A 22,306-nucleotide genomic window follows, 5' to 3' on the forward strand; every position below is an offset into this window, starting at 1 on the left:
TGCAATTCCTGCTGGGAGTTGTGGTAGCAGACGATAGTGGGTTATGTGGTAGCAGATGACACTCGGAGGTATAGTAGCAAACAAATGGTCCGACAGGAATGAGTACATCAAAGGAACAGCTTATGTTACATGTGTTGGAGATAAAGCCAGAGAGACCAGAATGTAATGGTTTAGACATGTAAAGAGGAGGGATATTGAGTACAAGAGTAGAAGGATGTTAAGACTGGAACTGTCAGGCAGGAGGCCAATAGAAAGCCCAAAGAGGAGATTAATGGATGGAACGAAAGAGGACATGAAGGGTGTAGGAAGAAGATGCAGAAGATAGGGTTAGATGGAGGCAGAAAACTCGCTGTGGCGACCCTGAAGGGAAATGTCAAAAGCAAAAAAGACTGGTTTTGTTCTTAATGTGGACTAGCGAATGGGGTTGAAAGACAGGAGCTTTTTCATTTGGCTAAAATCTCCAAGACATTTGGGAAACAATGTGTTATGGTCAAAAGCAACCATACACAAACCCTTGGATGCAGCTCACAAAGATAAGTTTCACACAAAACCCCCTCTCCACATCACCAAAAGAACAAAAGTGAAAAATGGCGGTTGAAGCAGCATAATGATCTGGAGATAGATTACATCATGAACAGGTCTGAAACTAGTCAATTTTGACTTTGAATTTTAGTTGTCTGCTAGTAAGCTGAGGAGGTAAAGATTTTAAAAACAAATTTTTTTTCAGCATCGCTGTGAGTCCAAGCACACATCCAAACCAACAAAAGAATAGCTTCACTGAAAGAATATGAAAGTTTTGGAATGACCAGGCAGATGACCAGAACTAAATCTGATCAAACAAAAACAAAAATCAGTAGGCTCACCACAAAAGATGTTTTCAACATCTGGCAGGTCTAAAGAACTTTTTAAGAACAGAGTAGGCACGTTTTACCAAGTAAATTTTGCAACACTGCTAGACTTTTACCAAATAAGAACAAAGCGGAAAGGTCCTTCAAAAAAGTATTTGTTTGATGATGTGGGTACCTTTGCCATAGTGTGCCACATGGTTGATGGAGCTTATATATTATAGATAGATAATAGATTTTCCTCTAAGAGATTTGTTGTTTTTCAGTTTAATTGTGAAAGATAAATGTCAAACTGAGTGAGTAAAAAGTATACAAAATTGTATATTTTTTTCATCATGAAATGTCATTTTGCCAGGCATATTTTGATTAGGAGAAGTTAATAGAGTATTCAGATCTATTTGATTAATAACCAGTAGTGGATCCCACCACACTTTTCTGACAGCAGTATAACCACATATCTTTTAAAATGACTCCCCTATTGTTTCTTCTAATTTATTGTCTTGATATGTTGATATTAGATCAGGCAGGATTTTAACTTTTATTGTATGACATTTTATTATTTTTTTATTTACCCTACTGTAGTTTTTAATGTTTTTTGTTACGACTACTAAATACAAAAAATACAAAATAGCTGAAGTTGATTCAGCTTTCCTTACCAGGCAGGAGTAGGAGTCATTAAGTCTGTGATCCAAGGTGAGGCGCTGCACTAACTCAAACAGGGAGGCGTGGTCAAAGTTACACGGGTTGGCTGAAATAAACTCATCCATGCCGTGCTTTTGGGCCCGATCAGCATCTGAATGCAGTTTACAATGAAATCATCCAATAAGTAAAATAATAGAAAGAAAAAGAAAGAGATGACAAATATCAGAAGCCAGTCAAATAAAGCAAGCATATAACCTTAGCTCATCAGTCTGTTACACAATGAACAATATCATCACTAACCATAATTTTAGAAAGAGACCAAAATAAAAATGCTGTTTGGTATGTGAATTTATTGTAAAAACTCAATCTTACATAACATAAAAACTTTAATAAATAACTGGACTTCCAGTTATAGCATACTGCTGAGCGGACACGTAACAAGAAGCTCCCATGTAAATCTCAAAAATAGTGACCTGGTTGTCCTTTTGAACAACACAAGCGGTTCTCCTTCAAAGCCACCACCCAAATTTAGAGCTAGGGTTAACGCTGAAGAACAAGCCAACCCCAACAGAATTGTTGGTGCGATAAACTTGTTCAGAAAATGTTTAAAATGCCAAGAACCCATTACGTTTTAACATATAGGCATCAATAGGCTTAGTTGAGGTAATAGACTTTTACAATGAAAACATAGTTCTTATGTAATTTACAGAACTCCAATCATAATACGGGATTTAGGGATGCGGTGGTGGCAAGGGGTTAAAAAGCGCAACCCATATTCAGAGGCTTCTGTCCTTACTGTCCATAATGTGAGATCAGTCCAAGTATGCATGGTGTTGTTCTGGAACTCTGACTGTCAAGTGTTCATCAGAGAAACAGCCTGGGAGAAGAAACTGTCTCTGTGGTAACTGGTTTTATCAGACAGCGATCTGTAGCGCCGACCTGAAGATAAAAGTCTAAACAGTTTATGTGCAGGGTGCAGAGATTTCAGCTGCCCTTTTCCTGACCTTAGACCTGTGGGGTTCCTAGGAACTGGAAGTTATCCACTGTTATGATTCTGGACTGTTTGTCTGAATTATCTTTGTCTGCCTGCTGGTCATCTCTGTACTACAACTATTAGGAGGATTGCTTTCACCTGCTCCACCCCAGCCAGCTCCCTAATTACACCCCACCTGCTCCACCTGTGTATCTGGCTTTATAAGCAGCACACTGACAGACAAACAGCGCCAGATTATCGAAAGCCATCGTGTGAGTAAATGTCCAGCGTTCCTTCTTTGTCTGCCTGCCTGATCCTGATCTCCTGATCCCCTTGGAATTCTCTGCTCTGCCTTGCCCATGTCGTATATCTCTGTATTGAGGTTTCCTGAATTTCTATGACCACTCGGAAGGTGGCGGCCAGCAGTGGCCAGAATCTTTGTAGAATTCTGCAGAAAAGTCATCTGGTCCTGAAGCATTGCCATTAGGCATACTTTTAACTGCTTCATGGAGTTCACTTGCTGCTAAAGGTAACTCCAGAGCCTTCTTCTGTTTCTCATTTAATTTAGGAAAATTGATCTCATTTAAAAATTCACAGATGTCAGAGTTTGAATGAGATAATGCAAAATTGAAGAGTAGTATGAGAGTCAACTCCTTCTAATTATTTAAATTTTCAAATACCCCAAAATACTGGCCAAGGAGGAGTACCAACAATCTTTCAGTCTGATTTATTGATTAGTCGCAGACCAATCAATAGCTACAACTCTATTAAAGATTTAATCCTTAGTTTTCCTCATCCAAAGTGTAACGCACTAAAACTACTTTTGTTTGTTGTTTTGTATCATCATCAGGCCCTTATTCTCAATTTTTAGATCAGTTTTCAGACTTCTTATCTGATTTAGAGTTAAATACAGATAAGGTCATTATAGTGGGGGATTATAACATTCATGCTGACCCTGAATGTGATAGCCTACCTAAATATAGCCTTTAATGCTATCTTCGGCTCAATTGATTTTGCTCACAACATTAGCAAGTCTACCCACCTTTGTCTTCATTCTCTGGACCTTGTGCAGAGCATTCAGTGAAAAGAAATAGCAATATTTCCTCTTACCCTGCCCTGTCCAATCATTTTTTTAATAACCTTTGAGCTTAATTTAACTGTGTTCTCCAACACCTGAAAGAAAATTTTATTATAGTAGATCATTATCAGACAATACTGTAACAACTTTTAAAGAATCTGTTCCATTTTCAATTTCCTCATTATCACAGAAAAACACAGTGGAAGGCAATAATTTTCTTTTTCTTCTTCACAAATTGATTCCCTTGTTCATAGTGTTACCTTATCATTGTCTGGTGCATTAGACAATGTAGCCCCGTTGAAAAAAAAAAAAGGTAATTATTTATAGGAGGCTGGCCCCTGGTTTAATTTAGAGCTGCGTACCTTAAAGCACAATGTTAGAAAATTGGAGAGAAAATGGCGCTCTACACACCTAGATGACTCTTACTTAATCTAGAAAAATAGTCTAGTTGTATAAAAAAGGGCACCTCACCAAGTTAGAAGAGCTTATTTCTCATCATTTGTAGAAGAGAATAAGAATAATCATAGGTTTCTTTTTAGTACAGTTGTTAAACTTAGACATAGTCATAGCTCTGTTGAGCCATCCTTTCCTTTAGCTCTCAGCAGTAATGAGTTTATGGGATTTTTTTTAAATAAAATTGATTCTATTTAAAATAAAATTATTGGCATACTCCCAAAGATGATTACTTCATCCTCAGTAAGTGAGACAGCATTGGAGGTAACTGTAGAATCTGATCTGTGTTAGGACTGCTTAATCCAGTGGAGCTTCCTGAGTTATCAGAAATATTAGCTTCATCTTAATCTTCAACTTGTATGTTAGACCCAATCCCAACCAAATTATTTAAGTAAGTGTTCCCTTTGATTACCAGCCCAATTTTAGATATGATTAACCTATTCTTAGTAAATAGATATGTACCGCGGGCTTTTAAAGTAGCTGTAATTAAACCTTTACTTAAGAAACCTTCGCTTGATCAAGATTACTTAATACACTGCTCAAAAAAATAAAGGGAACACTAAAACAACATAATACAGGTCCTTCTCAAAATATTAGCATATTGTGATAAAGTTCATTATTTTCCATAATGTCATAATGAAAATTTAACATTCATATATTTTAGATTCATTGCATACCAACTGAAATATTTCAGGTCTTTTATTGTCTTAATACGGATGATTTTGGCATACAGCTCATGAAAACCCAAAATTCCTATCTCACAAAATTAGCATATCATTAAAAGGGTCTCTAAACGAGCTATGAACCTAATCATCTGAATCAACGAGTTAACTTTAAACACCTGCAAAAGATTCCTGAGGCCTATAAAACTCCCAGCCTGGTTCATTACTCAAAACCCCAATCATGGGTAAGACTGCCGACCTGACTGCTGTCCAGAAGGCCACTATTGACACCCTCAAGCAAGAGGGTAAGACACAGAAAGAAATTTCTGAACGAATAGGCTGTTCCCAGAGTGCTGTATCAAGGCACCTCAGTGGGAAGTCTGTGGGAAGGAAAAAGTGTGGCAGAAAACGCTGCACAACGAGAAGAGGTGACCGGACCCTAAGGAAGATTGTGGAGAAGGGCCGATTCCAGACCTTGGGGGACCTGCGGAAGCAGTGGACTGAGTCTGGAGTAGAAACATCCAGAGCCACCGTGCACAGGCGTGTGCAGGAAATGGGCTACAGGTGCCGCATTCCCCAGGTCAAACCACTTTTGAACCAGAAACAGCAGCAGAAGCGCCTGACCTGGGCTACAGAGAAGCAGCACTGGACTGTTGCTCAGTGGTCCAAAGTACTTTTTTTGGATGAAAGTTAATTCTGCATGTCATTCGGAAATCAAGGTGCCAGAGTCTGGAGGAAGACTGGGGAGAAGGAAATGCCAAAATGCCAGAAGTCCAGTGTCAAGTACCCACAGTCAGTGATGGTCTGGGGTGCCGTGTCTGCTGCTGGTGTTGGTCCACTGTGTTTTATCAAGGGCAGGGTCAATGCAGCAAGCTATCAGGAGATTTTGGAGCACTTCATGCTTCCATCTGCTGAAAAGCTTTATGGAGATGAAGATTGCATTTTTCAGCACGACCTGGCACCTGCTCACAGTGCCAAAACCACTGGTAAATGGTTTACTGACCATGGTATCACTGTGCTCAATTGGCCTGCCAACTCTCCTGACCTGAACCCCATAGAGAATCTGTGGGATATTGTGAAGAGAACGTTGAGAGACTCAAGACCCAACACTCTGGATGAGCTAAAGGCCGCTATCGAAGCATCCTGGGCCTCCATAAGACCTCAGCAGTGCCACAGGCTGATTGCCTCCATGCCACGCCGCATTGAAGCAGTCATTTCTGCAAAAGGATTCCTGACCAAGTATTGAGTGCATAACTGTACATGATTATTTGAAGGTTGACGTTTTTTGTATTAGAAACACTTTTCTTTTATTGGTCGGATGAAATATGCTAATTTTGTGAGATAGGAATTTTGGGTTTTCATGAGCTGTATGCCAAAATCATCCGTATTAAGACAATAAAAGACCTGAAATATTTCAGTTAGTGTGCAATGAATCTAAAATATATGAATGTTAAATTTTCATTATGACATTATGGAAAATAATGAACTTTATCACAATATGCTAATTTTTTGAGAAGGACCTGTATAACGCCAAGTAAATCAAACTTTTGTGAAATCAAACTGTCCACTTAAGAAGCAACACTGATTGACAATGAATTTCACTTGCTGTTGTGCAAATGGAATAGACTACAGGGGGAAATCTTTGGCGATTAGCAAGACACACTCAATAAAGGAGCGGTTCTGCAGGTGGGGACCACAGAACACTTCTTAGTACCTATGCTTTCTGGCTGATGTTTTGGTCACTTTTGAATGTTGGTGGTGCTTTCACACTCGTGGTAGTATGAGACGGACTCTACAACCCACACAAGTGGCTCAGGTAGTGCAGTTCATCCAGGATGGCACATAAATGCGAGCTGTGGCAAGAAGGTTTGCTGTGTCTGTCAGCGTAGTCTCCAGAGCCTGGAGGCTCTACCAGGAGACAGACCAGTACACCAGGAGACGTGGAGGAGGCCGTAGGAGAGCAACAACCCAGCAGCAGGACCGCTACCTCCGCCTTTGTGCAAGGAGGAACAGGAGGAGCACTGCCAGAGCCCTGCAAAATGACCTCCAGCAGGCCACAAATGTGCATGTGTCTGCACAAACGGTTAGAAACTGACTCCATGAGGATGGTATGAGGGCCCAACACACACAAATTGGGGTTGTGCTCACAGCCCAACACCATGCAGGACGCTTGGCATTTGCCAGAGAATACCAGGATTGGCAAATTTGCCACTGGCGCCTTGTGCTCTTCACAGATGAAAGCAGATGTGACAGAGTCTGGAGACACCATGGAGAGTGATCTGCTGCCTGCAACATCCTTCAGCATAACCGGTTTGGCAGTGGGCCAGTAATGGTGCGGGGTGGCATTACTTTGGAGGGCCGCATGGCCTCGCCAGAGGTAGCCTGACTGCCAATAGGTACTGAGATGAGATCCTCAAACCCCTTGTGATACCATATGTTGGTGCGGTTGGCCCTGGGTTCCTCCTAATGCAGGACAATTTTAGACCTCATGTGGCTGGACTGTGTCAGCAGTTCCTACAAGATGAAGACATTGAAGCTACGGACTGGCCTGCCCGTTCCACAGACCTAAATCCGATTGAGCACATCTGGGACATCATGTCTCGCTCCATCCATCAACCTCACGTTGCACCACAGACTGTCCAGGAGTTGGCGGATGCTTTAGTCCAGGTCTGGGAGGAGATCCCTCAGGAGACCATACGCCGTCTCATTAGGGGCATGCCCAGGCATTGTAGGGAGGTCATACAGGCACGTGGAGGCCACACACAATACTGAGCCTCATTTTGACTTGTTTTAAGGACATTACATCAAAGTTGGATCAGCCTGTAGTGTGTTTTTCCACTTTAATTTTGTGTGTGACTCCAAATCAAGGCCTCCATTGGTTAATAAATTTGATTTCCATTGATGATTTTTGTGTGATTTTGTTGTCAACGTTGTACAGAACAAAGTATTCAATGAGAATATTTCATTAATTCAGATCAAGGATGTGTTATTTGAGTGTTCCCTTTATTTTTTTGAGCAGTGTATATTACAGACCTATATCCAATCTTCCGTACTTATCTAAAATTCTTCAGAAAATACTTGTTAATCAAGTGTGTCAGCATTTACACAGTAATTATCCGTTTGAGGAGTTTCAGTCATGTTTCAGAGCTCATCATAGCACTGAAACAGCACTGGTGAAAGCCACTAATGACATTCTCTAGGCCTCAGATGATGGACTTGTGTCTGATTTGTTCTGTTAGACCTCAGTGCTGCATTTGATACAGTCGATCACAATATTCTCTTAGAAAGGCAGTAACGTGCTGTAGGGATCAGAGGAACAGCACTAGACTGGTTTAAATCTTATTTGTAGGACAGATTCCAGTTTGTTCATGTAAATGATAAATAATCTTTAAAGGCACGTTTAAAGATTATTTAAAGGGTTACTTGTGGAGTACCACAGGGTTCAGCACTTGGGCCAATTCTCTTTGCTATATATATGTTGGGACCACAGCCATGGATTACAACATGAAGTCCGGTACAGACTTTTCTGGAACTTTCAAAATAAATTGCATTAACCTTCTTCCGGCACAGCCAGGGAAAGGGGTACTTCCCATGATGCCACTGTCTGTATAAAAGCACTCCCTTTCCAAGGAATCGATCTCTTCCACTCGAACCCCGCTGCGGAGCTGGCAGGAGAGACACAGCGCGCTAATGTCTCTTTGCAGGCAAACAGACATAAACTCTTCAAACTGGATCCAAGAGTGTAATACGATCATCGATCATATGCACTAAGTTAAGTACGAATGAATTACTGTTGGAAGAATCCGGTATTCATTCATAAAAGGGGATAATTAAGGTACAAGCGTGGCTTGATTTTTCTCTCTGAGTTCTACAGATCAAACTGTGTTATAGAGACTTCCCAGCAGAGACCTTGTCTCTACAATGCCGAGTAAGGCAGTTTCCCGGTCTGAAAGGAAGACAACAGGGAACGCATCACCTTGTCTTGAAGACATAAAAACTTGGATGAATTAAAATGTTCTCCTTCTAAATTCAGACAAGACAGAAGTTGTCGTCTTTTGGCCGGAGTCTTTGAAAAACAAACTGCTTAGTCAATCACTTATTCTGGATGGCATTAAATTGAGCCCCAGTGATAGAGTAAAAAACCTTGGTGTTATTTTTGACCAGGGCGTGTCATTTAAATTCCCTATTAAACAGGTTTCTAGGATTTCCTTCTTTCATTTGTTATGTTTCATTCATTTGTTACTAGAAGGTTGGCCTATTGTCATTCTTTACGATTAGGATGTCCAAAAAATGCAGTTAAAAGCCTCTCGTTGATCCAAAATGCTGCAGCAAAGGTTCTGATGAAAATTAAAAAGAGAGATCATATATTTTCTATTTTAGCTTCCCTTCATTGGCTCCCTGTTAAATCCAGAATTTAAAATTCTCCTTCTCACATATAAAGCCGTTAATGACCTAGCTTAATCATACATCAGAGATCTGATTGTTCCATGTATTCCTAACAGAGCACTTCGTTCTCAGACTGCAGGTTTACTGGTGGTTCCTAGAGTCTCTAGAAGTAGAATGGGAGGCAGTTCTTTTAGTCATCAGGCTTCTCTCCTGTGGAACCAGCTCCCAGTTTTAGTCCACGAGGCTGTCCCTGTCTACTTTTAAGGCTAGGCTTAAAACTTTATTTTTTGATAAAGCTTATAGTTAGAGTGGCTTAGGTTATTTATCCTTTCTGTAGTTAGTCTGCTATAGGCTTAGTCTGCGGGAGGAAATAATGACCACTCCCGCTGCTACATTCTCATACTACTCTTCAATTTTGCATTATCTCAGCTTTTAACTTCATGTTCTCTCTCTGTTTTTTCTCTTTCTAGAAGCTACACCTAGCTTGACTCTGTGTCTAGCTGTGACACCTTCCTGGAGGGGGGCATCAGCCAAACTTCTCCTGCCAACAACTTAATGCTCACTTTCTACCGATGATACACTTGGCCCTGTCTTTCAGCTTTTACTATGACTCTTTCATACTCTAAATTTGAAAACTGGCTCAGAGTTCATCTGTCTTTCGTCACTAGATGAAGCCACTAAAGGAACTACATCCATTACCATTTTACCTTTCTTTCCTATATAAAGTACTCCTGGATCAGTGCTTCTGTGTTGTTTTTGTGTCTTTGCTCTGTTCTCTCAAACCCCCAGTCGGCCGTGGCAGATGGCCACTCACAGTGAGCCTAATTCTTCTGGAGGTTTCTTCCTGTTAAAAGAGTGTTTTTATCTCCACTGTTGCTACATGCATGCTCAGTATGAAGGATTGCTGCAAAGTCAATGCAAGTGACTGTCCACTGTCGCTACATGCTCATCCAGGAGGAGTGAATGCTGCAAATCACTGACTCGATGCAATCTGCTGGGTTTCCTTAGAAAAACCTTTTAACCAATTTGAATAAATAACTTAATCTGACTGCACTGTTTGATGGTCATGATTAATTGCAAGGTATGTCCCTGACTTGAAATCTGTGTGGTTCAATTGGTAATGAGGAGTTGGTACCTCAGCCACTTAGAGGAAACCTTGTGAAGATTCAAACGATGGATTGCAGAAAATAGTTTGGGCTGAATAGACATGCAGAGCCTGGACAGATTCATATCACCTTAAAACAGTTATAAAAAAGTCTATAAAATTTTAGAATGATTCATGCATTTTAATTATCTAAAAATTAACACCTCATTTGCAGTATATGTTCCAGCTGGATCTTCTGTTTGAATAACACAGACCACCAAAGACCACCTAATGTAAATGGTTTCATGTTTTATAAAACAATTGTTGAACTGCTGTGACATTTTTCAGATTTATGTTGTTTTCAATTGTAAAAATTTGCTATAAGCTGTTCATTTTTCCTGGAGGCTATCTTCCCTGGTAGGACACTAACTGCACGTTATCTCTCAACAGAACTCTATTTTAAAACATCTGAACCTATCCTTAAAGACCTAAAGCACAAGTTAAAACAATAAAATAAAATATTGCATGAATATGTTTATTAAGATTTTATCCTAACATGTGGTGTTTATCTCCAGCCATGAGTAATTATTTATTAATGATAGCTGTTAAGAGACAGTTAAAATGAAAAATTGACTCCAAAAGCAACACTGGTGAGATGGGGTCTAAAGTATTTTTTCACTATGTTGAAAAGTGTCAAAGTACAACAACCTCCCTATTTCTTTTTCATGATAAATCTTTGCAGTATAGAGATCCAAAATCATCAGGACAGTCTCCCAAGCTTCTAATGGGAGACTGATTAATTTCGCACTCAAATGTTTTTTTCCCATATGCTTTTTTTTTTCAAACACAAGTTTTTTCTTCTACATGGACTTAGAACGTTTTTCTGTTTGAAGAAAATGAAATATTTCTGACAACACCTGTTGGAAATGTGTAAAATAATATTTCCAAACCTGACAGCATTATGATGTACAAAATGATTTTAAGTCTTCACAACATTCCCTTACCACCTATGGAGACAGAAGATTTTTTGCTGTTATTAGGGTTCTACAGGACAGTCCCTGTTTGTTCATCGTCCAAAGAAATAATGACATTAACACAGTCAAAGTTTTGTTTGATGGATCTTGTCAAATTTTGTCCTGAACATGTAGTTGACTCAGGAAGCCCAATCAGTTAGAACAAATCAAGGGTTGATGTGAATGAAGGTTATACTTAGCTACACAGTAATCAAGAGATTTGTCATCCAACGTCCTCTTCACTGCCTACCGAAAACACCCCAGCTGTCAGTCAACAAGCAAAACAATAAGCAGGATGCTGGAAGCTGATTGTGTCCCCTAAACAAGTGACTATACTCCACCCTGATGCCCTCCCCCTAAAAATCAAAAAAGGTGACATTGTGGTGCCCCTTTGGTTTGTAGCTGGTGGGCTGTCAGGTCTATTTGATGTGAGTGAGCAGGAGTGGAGGCGGGAGGGCTGGACAGTAACATGCAGTGACATTAGTCACCCCTGTCCGTCTGGGCTGGAGAAGAATGGTTCTGGCAATGATTGATGGGTGATATTCATTTATAGATCCAGTGAAGAGAAACCGAGGCTGTATCCTTGTCCTGGCTTTGGTGATCAAAAGCATTTGGGTCTCTTTTTAAAGTCTGGCTTGCTTTTTGATGGACCACTCATTCTACAGAAAGGTAGACAAAATCCTAGATTGTACTGTTACTACAGTAGCAAAGGTTCTTTAAATTCTTAAAATTAAAAGGGTACATGTTTCAAAAGCTTCTCACAAAACCTCCAAGAACTCCAGGGTTGGTAACACTAACTCTGAACACATGTTTCTCCTGTGTTTCAGCTTTGATTCCTTCAAATTCAGCTCAAATGCCTATCAGACATTCACTAACACTATTGGTCAGTTTGAAAACTGCACTATTAGTTTGGGGTATCCCTGCCTGAACTTTCATCACTGCATATAGATCATTTCAAATTGCAGTCTGTAAGATTAACCATGGAATCTATTCTACCTGCTTTTACACAGCTAACAGAATAAATGTTTATGACATTTAGATTCTACTTCTGTTAAGTTAATATATTTATGTTAAGCAATGTTTATGGGGCTTCAGTACATGACTGAGTTTTACTAAAATGAACCTTCTGAAAGAAAATGTTTATTTTTAAATTATTCAATATTTAAAAAGGCAATAAAATTTTCCAGATAATCTGAACTATCCTCATTGTATGCGAGAAAATGTCAATTTTACATATATACTGTGTATTGACTGGACATTGGCTGTAGCATGAATGGCTGACACAATGTTTAAGTAAATCAAAAAAATACTATTGAAAAAATACTATTATTATTTACAGAACAAAAAATCACCCCATACATTTTTATAGAAGCTGTGGTACAGCTTATCTTCTGATGTGTCAAAACAAATGAAACTGTCAGAGCAGGAGAAGGAAACTGTAATGCTCGGTTTCACATGTGCTCAGTACAAATCCAAGGTTTCAGTTGTATCTTTGTTGTTTTAATGCTGCCTATGTTAAATTGGGTTGGGGGTCAGAGGCCGAGTGTCAGAGATGGTATGATTGTATATTATTGCACTGATGCATGTGTGAACTGACACATGGTTATTTAGTAACATTGAATGATTGCTGCCCAATTTATTTTGTGGCAACCACGCTGTATTATTCATGACCTGGCACTTTTAACTTAGTAATTACCGGCTGCTGGGTCTCAGTGGGACTTCAGGGGTTGTGTCAAAAACAGCTCTCAGTAAATTCACTTACACAGATGCAGGAGTATTTCTTAATAAGTCAACCTGCTCTTAATTATTTTTCAATGCATAAACTCTTTTGGCCCATTATCATATACATAACATTTAGAACCCATTTTCTGGTCATGCACTGATTTTATCTTTAATATGTTCAATAAAATATTTTGCTTTAACTCAATTCTTTACTTTTTTTGCAGTTTTTACTAACTAAATAACTCATTTTGATTGATGTTCTAATGCTACACAATGATTGTTAAATAAATATTGGTGGGCATTTCTTAGGATCTTCCCTACTTTTTCTCCATGGTGGTAAACTATGTTCATGTAGGATTGGCTAAAATGAAACAAAGGACCTCAAAAGTTCTAAAAAGTGTGCTAAAAGGAGGTGGTTTTTAAATTGATTTATACTTCATTTACATACCTTATCTTTGATCTGCTACATCTCGACTTGATTTATTTTCTCAAGCTTACTAGTTATTGAGAAACAGAATCCACAGTTAAAAACCTTTAAAGAATTGAATAATGTTTATAATTTTTGAACTTACGCAAAGAGTAAAAATGTCTCAACAATTTTCATATTGTGCCATGAATTCTGTATTTGATTTTGAAGAAGAGCTAATTAGCCTTCTCAAATCTGAAGAAAAAACAAACCAGTGCCTTTTACTAAAAGTACCAGACCAAAAATAATAATAATAAAAGTAATAAGTCAGGAATTTAGTCTGGAAAGGTATTCAAGCTTTAAAGGGAACATTAAAGATTTCAAAAGTTTTCTTTTAGAATAGAATAGAATTATCCTTCATTGTCTCTTAGTGGGGAAATCAACAGTATCAGTCGCCTAGTGGTATGCAAATGGAGCACACAGATACACATCAAAATAAACAATAAAAATAAGAGACTGTACAGTCGCTATTTTTTATAGGGTAGAGTTAATATCTCAACTACAACAGATAACTCTCTAAGAGATATAAATGTTTGAAAGAAAACAGTGGTTTTACCAGAGGCTGATGCAAACATCTATTCAACACAAAGCTAATTTTGTACTATTTAAAAAAGCCACATCAGATGCCAGAACATCTGATGTGACATAAACAGACTAAACTGCTGCAGGTAAGTTACATATGCTCATAACCTCTCCACAGAACTAACCTAAAAAACGGAACTATCCCTTTAAAACATATATATAGATATTTTTCTTGATTTATTTTTTTTTATTTCATCATCGCTGTTCATTCTATTTCCTGGCTGACATTGATGGCACATCACATTGCACAAATAAGTACAAATAAAGAGCTAAGCACTCTGCCAAATAAAGCATTTATTTGCTCTGACTTAAGAATTAATATCTTATACTGTATGTAACATTATAGTTAAACAGGGTTGAAAGTGAAATGTTGGGCTCTAAAAGAAAAAGAAAGAACAGCACTTACCATTGAATCCAGCTACAACATAGCAGGGTTACAGTGTACAAGGAGAGGAAGAGGAAACACACAGAGAAACATAAAGAGACAAGCAAAGCTACTAGCACTCTTTCAGCAGTTCAACAAATAAGATGAAAGCAGCAGATGAGAACATAACAAAGACTTTTAAATGTTAAAACTTAAAGAGAAAACAATGACCTGCAGATAACAGGATGGCTGCCAAGCAACAGACTGAGAAAGACATAATTTCAGAATAGATCGAAAGGCTCAATGCACAATAAACTTTCAATTGGTTCAACATAAACTTGTTTACTTGTTAGTAGTAGTTTTGGTATTATACATATGATCAACCTAAATATTTACCATCATAAAACTTACAGAACTGAGATATGGGTGCATCAAGTTGTGGTGCAGTCCCCCCTCTGGAATTAAGCTTCTGGACCTGTGTGGGGGGCACGGGCTTGTGTGACTGACCAGTGGCCCTGTACATGGCCTGCACCCAAAGGATGCGATCTTGCTCATCATCACTGGCAAATATCACAGTGTCTCCCTCTTTCACAGCATTAAAGAACGTCCTGCCACCTTCCAGACCTGAAAAATGGGCAGAAGAACTTAGGAAGTTGGTGAGTCTCTTCAGCAGTTTGCAGAAACAATCTTTTTACAACAGATTAATTTGGCCAACCATTCCTTGCTTTACATTTGAGCCCATTAGCCAGAGTCCTCCTGCTGAGAGCCACAAACCATGTCCCAACTGTGCTCTTAATTCATGTTTGCAAAGGACATAAACTGGTGTCTCACTCAACCTCGGGCCCTGTCAGAGGTGAATCTGCTCGGTAATGGTAGGAGGGCAGTTACATAAACACAACCACAGATTAGGCCCCGACGGTCAATCAATTCATTGACATAAACGGTTCACTAGTTCATCTGTTTTATATGTTGTCAAAATGAGATGAGATCCTTCCATGTATCCATGCAGAAATTAATGAAACCCTCATAATTAGATCAATGAGATATACAGCAGTAAATGTTCACATTTTAAAGCAATGAAGTCTGGGGGGCCCATTTGGTGTATGTTTTAATCCTTCTTTCTTTTGCAGAAGTGTATCACTATGATTGAGTTTAACAACAATCACATATGATGAAATGAGAGCCTATCTTTTGAGTATGAAATAAATAATGATCATATTACATGGATAAGATGTCATGAAACAGTAAAATGAGTATATCTTCACACTTTGGAACTGAGGACTTAAGAGGCCTGTATGGAGTCACACATTAACTGTGACTGTCTTATCTTTTTCAGAAGTAGAAAACTACAAGTATAATCAAAGAAAAATGTATGATGATTTTCTATTTTTCTACAATCATTAAATGTAATAAAGAGGGGGAATGTTAATCAATGGTGATGTATGAATAAAAATGAAGTGATGTTTTTTTTTAGCTGTAACTGGTGTGAGAGCAAGAAGCAGAGAAATACTGTGTTAGAAAGCTTGAGGCTGAGCAGATAAGGAGGGAACCATGTTATGGGAGCCAGAAGCGGCAGAGTCATAACATCAGGCCGGGAGGGGCAGAGGAGAGCCAGCTTAATGGGAACTGGGCATGGATGGAAGGCCGAGCAAGTCATAACACAGAGAGCCAGCTGCGGGCTGTTTACAACTCCGTCTACGGAGGCTGGGAGACAGCACCGAAAAGTTACAGTGACCACGTAACTCAATGATGGGAAAGCTTGCTCAGCAACAGGGGTTGAGCAGGGAGGCTATCTGGAATATAAAAACTGTGCCAAAGAAAGAAACGTGGTTGTTTCCTCGCAGAAGAAGCGGGAGTCGTGAAGGTTGAAAAACAGGCAAAAGTCGTGGCACCAGGACGGGAGCGGGAGTCATGAAGGTCAAAAAACAGGCAAAAGTCATAACACAGTCAGCCAGCTACGGGCTGTTTACAACTCCGTCTACGGAGGCTGGGAGACAGCACCGAAAAGTCACGGTGACCACGTAACTCAATGATGGGAAAGCTTGCTCGGCAACAGGGGTTGAGCAGGGAGGCTATCTGGAATATAAAAACTGTGCCAAAGAAAGAAACGTGGTTGTTTCCTCGCAGAAGACCAGCGAACAAGATCGGATGGAGAAAGAAGCTACAGATCAATCAGAAGACCGAAACGCAGCCCCGCTGACAAATTCTGCATTATAAAGAGGATCAACCCGTGTGCCCTGAGAAGAGCTGCAACTCAAAATTGAGGATCTGAATTTCATCTGTTGCATTTTTACCAAGACAACTGAAATGAACTTGGTTTGTGAACAACTGATTGCTCTAAGTTTCAGGTAACTGAAAGTCCTGAACCAAACTCAATTACACCTCAAAGGTTTCCTTCAACTATCCAGGCTCTGGAAGCTACCGACTTTTAAAACATATGCCAACAAAGTTTTTTTTTTTTCCAGCTTGACCATCAAAACCCCGAGCATCAGCGCCTGTCCACTTAGAGGAAGAAAACTGAAGATTTGCCTTTCACCCAAGAAGAAAATAATTCGCCTGCTAAAAAAATCATTCCATTCGGATCCATGTTGAGCCTCCTTCTCCAAAGCCTCTTCAGCCTTTCTAGTTTCAGCATTAGGGAAAGATAGAAATAAATCAATCAACTTAACCTACTATTCAAATTATTACGTTTTGCTGATTTTTAAGCTGTTACTGACCCCAGCAAAATCATTACTAATTAAAGAAAGCATATAAAATTCTAGATGTATTGTGGACAGTCAATTATTTGAGTCACCTTATTGTTGGGTTTTTCGTTGGTGGTAAAAAGTCTTGTTGACTGGTTCCAAATGATTTTAGGAGGTTTTTACGAAAATGTGCACTGTATTATCATATAATGTTTTAAGGGGAAGTGTATTTTATTTTGTAAATTTTTATCTACACTTTGCTACAACTGTAGTTTGTTTAACACAATTTCATAGAAACTGGTCTTTGTTTACCGTACTGTAGTGTTTACTAATATCAACTGTTAACTTCCACCTGTTCCTTTTAGATATTGGTCCACATTCAGCTATTTATTAACTAGCTATGACCAAGCTTACAAATGCTTAAACATGAGACTGAACACATCAACTATACGGATAAACTAAAAACCCCTCCAGTATTGTGGCACAGCATTTCTTAAGTTTGGTCATAATGGGGAAGATTAAACATTAGTCGGCATCACAATCTTGCTCTTTTTAATTAAGTCATGATGATATGTTAGCACGTTGATGGTTAAAACACGCAGAACTGCCAGCGACATTAACGTGGTGGAGTGGTGTGAGTGCTCGCATGATCCAAGAGGCTGTGCTTAAATGTCCCTGGTAGGGTCTCCCTTGGCAAACAAGCTCTGGGTCAGGCTCGGGTCAGACAAAGAGCGGTTCAAGATGCCTTCATGAGGACCACAAATTCGCCACGGCGATAATCGCTACGGCGGAGCCGGGGTCCCACCCTGAAGCCAGGCCTGGGGTCAGGACTCATTGGAGAGAGCCAGGTGGCCGGGTTGTTCCTCGCAGGACCTGGCCAGGCAAAGCCCAAATGAGAGACGCTAGGCCATCCCCCAGTGGGCCCTTCACCTGCAGGGAGAACCATGAGGGAGTGATGCAAAGAGGATTGGGCAGCGGACGAAGTTGGAGACCTCGACGACCCAATCTACGGATGGTTAGGCTGGCTCTAGGGACGTGGAATGTCATCTCATGTGGGGGGAGCCTGAGCTTGTGCAGGAGGTCGAGACATACCAACTAGAAATATCCAGGCTCACCTCCACACACAAAGTGGGCTCTGGAACCCAGTTCCTCAAGAGAGGTTGGACTCTCTTCTACTCTGGAGTGGCTTGCGGTGAGAGGCAGCGAGCTGGGATGGGTTGTTACCCACCAGCTCAGATGTCTCGTGTAGGGCAAAATAACGGGGATTCCGTTGGCCCACGTGAGAAACGACAGTGACACCTGGAGGGGCGTGATAGGGAGGAATGGCCTTCCCGATCTGAATCCGAGTGGTGTTTCATTATTGGACTTCTGTGCTAGTCACAGATTGTCCATAATGAACACCATGTTCAAGCATAAGGGTGTTCAGTGCACTTGGCACCAGGACACCCTAGGTAGGAGGTCGATAATTGACTTGGTGTCGTATCTGCAGACCTTCAGCCGCATGTTTTGGGCAATCGGGTGAGGAGAGGGGTTGAATTGTCCAGTGATCACCACCTAGTGGTGAGTTGGATACGCTGGAAGAGGAGAAAGCCTGACAGACTTGGCCGGCCCAAGTGCATAGTGAGGGTCTGCTGGGAACGTCTGGCGGAGCCCTCGGTCAGGGATTCATTCAAACTCGACCTCCGGGAGAGCTTTGACCAGATTCCGGGGGAGGTTGGAGACACAGAGTCCGAGTGGACCATGTTCTCCACGTTTATTGTCGGTGCTGCGGCCGTATCAGTGGCCGTAATGTCTGTGGTGCCTGTTGCGCAGCAATTCCGGAACCCGGTGGTGGACACTGGCAGTAAGGGATGCTGTCAAGCTGAACAAGGAGTCCTATGGGCTGTGGTTTGCATGTGGGACTCCTGAGGCAGCTGAAGGGTACCGTGAGGCCAAGCATGCCATGGCCCGGGCTGTGGCAGAGACAAAAACTCGGGCCTGGGAGGAGTTCGGTGAGACCATGGAAAAGCTCTACCTGATGGCCTTAAAGTGATTCTGGCAAACCGTCTGGCACCTTAGAGGGGGGAAGCAGTGCTTCGCCAACACTGTTTACAGTGTGGGTGGGGAGGCTGTGAACGGAGTACTTTGAGGATCTCCTCAATCCTGCCGTCACACATTCCCTGGTGGAAGCAGAGGCTGGGGACTCGGGATTGGACTCTTTCATCACCCAGGCTGAAGTCACCAAGGTGGTTAAAAAGCTCCACGGTGCCAGGGCTTCGGTTTTGGATTAGATCCGCCGAGCACCTCAAATCTCTGGATGTGTGGGGCTGTCATGGTTGACACGCTGCTTCATCATTGCGACGTGGTCGGGCATGTGCCTCTGGACAGGCATACGGGGGTGGTTGTCCCCCTTCAGTATAAGGGTGACCGGAGGAGTGTTCCAACTAAAGGGGGATCACACTCCTCAGCCTCCCTGCTAAGGCCTATGCCAGGGTATTGGAGAAGACAGTCTGGCTGATAGTCGAACCTCGGCTTCTGGAGGAGCATTGTGGTTTTCGTCACGGCCGTGGAACACTGGACCAGCTCTACAACCTCTGCAGAGTACTCAAGGGTTTATGGGAGTTTGCCCAAGCGGTCCACATGTGTTTTGTGGACCTGGAGAAGGCATTCGACTGTGTCCCCTGTGGTGGGTGCTTCATGAGCATGGAGTCGGGGGCCCTTTATTAGGGGCCATCCGGTCTCTGTACAAGTGGATCAGGAGTTTGGTCTGCATTGCTGGCACTAAGTCGGACCTGTTCCCAGTGCACGTTGGACTCCTGTTCATAAATTTTATGGACAGGATTTCTAGGCGCAGCCAAGGGCCGGAGAGGGTCTGGTTTGGGGACCAGTGGATTTCATCTCTTCTTTTTGCAGATGACGTGTCTTGCTGGCCCCCTCTAGCCAAGACCTACAGCATGCACTGGGGCAGTTCCCAGTCGAGTGTGAAGCGACTGGGATGAAGATCAGCTCCTCCAAGTCCGAGGCCATGGTTTTCAACCAGTAAACGTTGGCTTGCCCTCTTCAGGTTGGAGGGGAGTTCCTGCCTCAAGTGGAGGAATTCAAGTATCTTGGAGTGTTGTGAGGGGAAAATTGAGCAAGAGATCGACAGACGGAGCAGTGCGGCTGCTGCAGTAATGGGGACACTGTGCCAATCCGTTGTGGTGAAGAGAGAGCTGAGCCGAAAAGCGAAGCTCTCGATTTACCGGTCGGTCTATGTTCCAACCCTCATCTATGGCCATGAACTTTGGGTCATGACAGAAAGAACGTGATCCCGAATACAAACGGCTGAAATGAGCCGGGCACTCCCTTAGAGATAGGGTAAGGAGCTCGGCCATCCGGGAGCTGCACCTCCACATCGAGAGGAGCCAGTTGAGGTGGCTCGGGCATCTATACCGGATGCTTCCTGGACGCCTGCATTAAAATATGCATTTTCACTTGCATGAGCTGAACAATGCAAAGACATCTAGAATTTGTAAATGAAATTGGAACCCACAGAGAGGAACAGGGTTCGGGTTACTAAAGTCCTTTGGAGAGTAAAAGCACTGCTAACTGATCTGAAAGGTTAGACAACACTAGATCCCGAATCAATTAAAGATTCTGGGTAATAATAAACAATACTGGGAGCATCAATAATAATGGAATATAGGGGCTCCCACTGAGACTGAAGCTAGAGCTGACTCTAGCCATTTTGTTGCCCTGTGTGAGATTAAGGATAAACCCCTCATCTCCCAGAAACAGCTGTATCCTATAAAGGTACAATTACCCAATTTGGTGATCCACAATTATGTGATCCACAATTATGTGGATAACATATTCCAGGTTCAATATGTCCTGTAGAAAACTTAAATATCGATGGTATTCACTGTGTAACTGCGTTTGTCATCAAATATACTTCATTGTCAAAACTATATAAATGTATATTAGATTCTGTGTGGAAGATACAATTCACATTGTTTTCTGTCACTATGGAGGGTTAGAAAAGTTTAAAGCTTCAGCTATTTTATTGGCACAGTAAAAATGTAATTTAGCTAAACTGTAATTTCAGGAAAATATTACAAAAGTTAGTATTCACTCTGAGAAACTCTCAAACATATAACTGCCCTTCTAAAGAGAAATCCTAAAAGTTAATTCATTTAAGCATTCTTCAAATCTACTTACTTTGGATCAGCTGATTATGGCAGAGAGGTCCCATTTCAACTTATTTAAACTGGTCCATCAAAAAAAAGAAGCTGCAGCATAGATGTTGTGGATGTTGATTATATTTTCTGTAACTTTATTTACAATACAAGGGTAACAATCAGTGCTGCATATTATTGCTATAATTTTAGAATTTATTTAAGCATATGTATACATTTTCTTTTATTATTACAGCAGCGTCCCCCTCCAGTAGTTGGCTACTTAAGCAACTGTCTATATGGCATAGAGGCTCTGAATACATCCTGTTATGATATAATCTGTTTTTGAGTGATATGATTTTTTTTTACCTGGCTGAGGGTCCGTGTAGTCCACAGTATAGCCATCCAGCTGTAGGAGCTCCACAGGCTCAGCCTTCTTCTCTCTGTAGCTGCACATCACAAAGGTGTACTGGCTTACCTACCCCAATTAAACAGAGAGGAAATGTTATCTTAATGGTTAGTTCACAAAAGAATACCTCAAGCCAAAAAGAAATATGCATTTCTTTCCAAAGATGCAACAACTATAATACACAAATCAAGTCATTACATCTTGACATTTATCCAAATATATTGAAAGCAAATGACAAACAACACAGCCTATAGTCACCAATATTTATTTAATTATTTTTAAAGCAGTAGTCACCAAATAACCATTTTACATCTTGGTATGTACAATTAACTTGCTCCTTCTGTGCAACTGCTAAATTTGTGGTAGCAAATGGTTAAAAATGTAAAATGTTTTCTCCAGAAAAAGTGTAATTAAGTCCACCTTATCTGTATTTTATATGCATATTTTTGTACTCAAGATAAACTGTTTTTCTACTGTATTTATTTTGTTTCTAAAAAAAAACAGCCAGGTGAAATACACATTTTGCCAGAATGCAAATGCACATGCAGAGCCAGTCCCTTTAAGAAGGTGGCACCATGAATTTGTATTTGTTAATTGGCATTTATGTGTTTTCTTGGGAAGCGACTGGAGCTGGCAGAGACACTTCTGATAACAGTCTCACATTGTACCGTCATGATCCACCTGTGTTAGGATTTTTAGTGTCCTTATTCTCCTGTATTAGGTTTTGAATTGAGTTCCTTGTTTGTTTTCTCCGCACTCCTGTTCATATTTTTCAGTTTCTTTTATTTTAGGTAATTCATTGTAGTTTAG

The 22,306-nt window shown here is 40.8% G+C and overlaps 1 protein-coding gene across 10 annotated transcripts in view; it reads right to left on the minus strand.

Moving 5' to 3' along the window:
• LOC124856115 (calcium-dependent secretion activator 1-like) overlaps positions 1-22,306 on the minus strand; it is a 417,550-nt gene that overhangs the window by 242,769 nt on the left and 152,475 nt on the right. For 7 of the 10 annotated variants that reach the window (XM_047346333.1, XM_047346332.1, XM_047346329.1 and 4 more), the window contains 4 exons: positions 21,457-21,565; positions 14,682-14,894; positions 14,313-14,324; positions 1,502-1,638 (listed from right to left, as the gene is read on the minus strand). In XM_047346333.1, coding sequence (XP_047202289.1) covers positions 1,502-1,638; positions 14,313-14,324; positions 14,682-14,894; positions 21,457-21,565 — 471 coding nt within the window. The remainder of the gene's footprint in view (positions 1-1,501; positions 1,639-14,312; positions 14,325-14,681; positions 14,895-21,456; positions 21,566-22,306) is intronic. The other 3 variants (XM_047346334.1, XM_047346331.1, XM_047346330.1) reach the window with 1 other exon arrangement.

The sequence above is a fragment of the Girardinichthys multiradiatus genome, chromosome 20 (assembly GCF_021462225.1).
Source record: "Girardinichthys multiradiatus isolate DD_20200921_A chromosome 20, DD_fGirMul_XY1, whole genome shotgun sequence".
In the NCBI taxonomy this organism is placed as follows: domain Eukaryota; kingdom Metazoa; phylum Chordata; class Actinopteri; order Cyprinodontiformes; family Goodeidae; genus Girardinichthys; species Girardinichthys multiradiatus.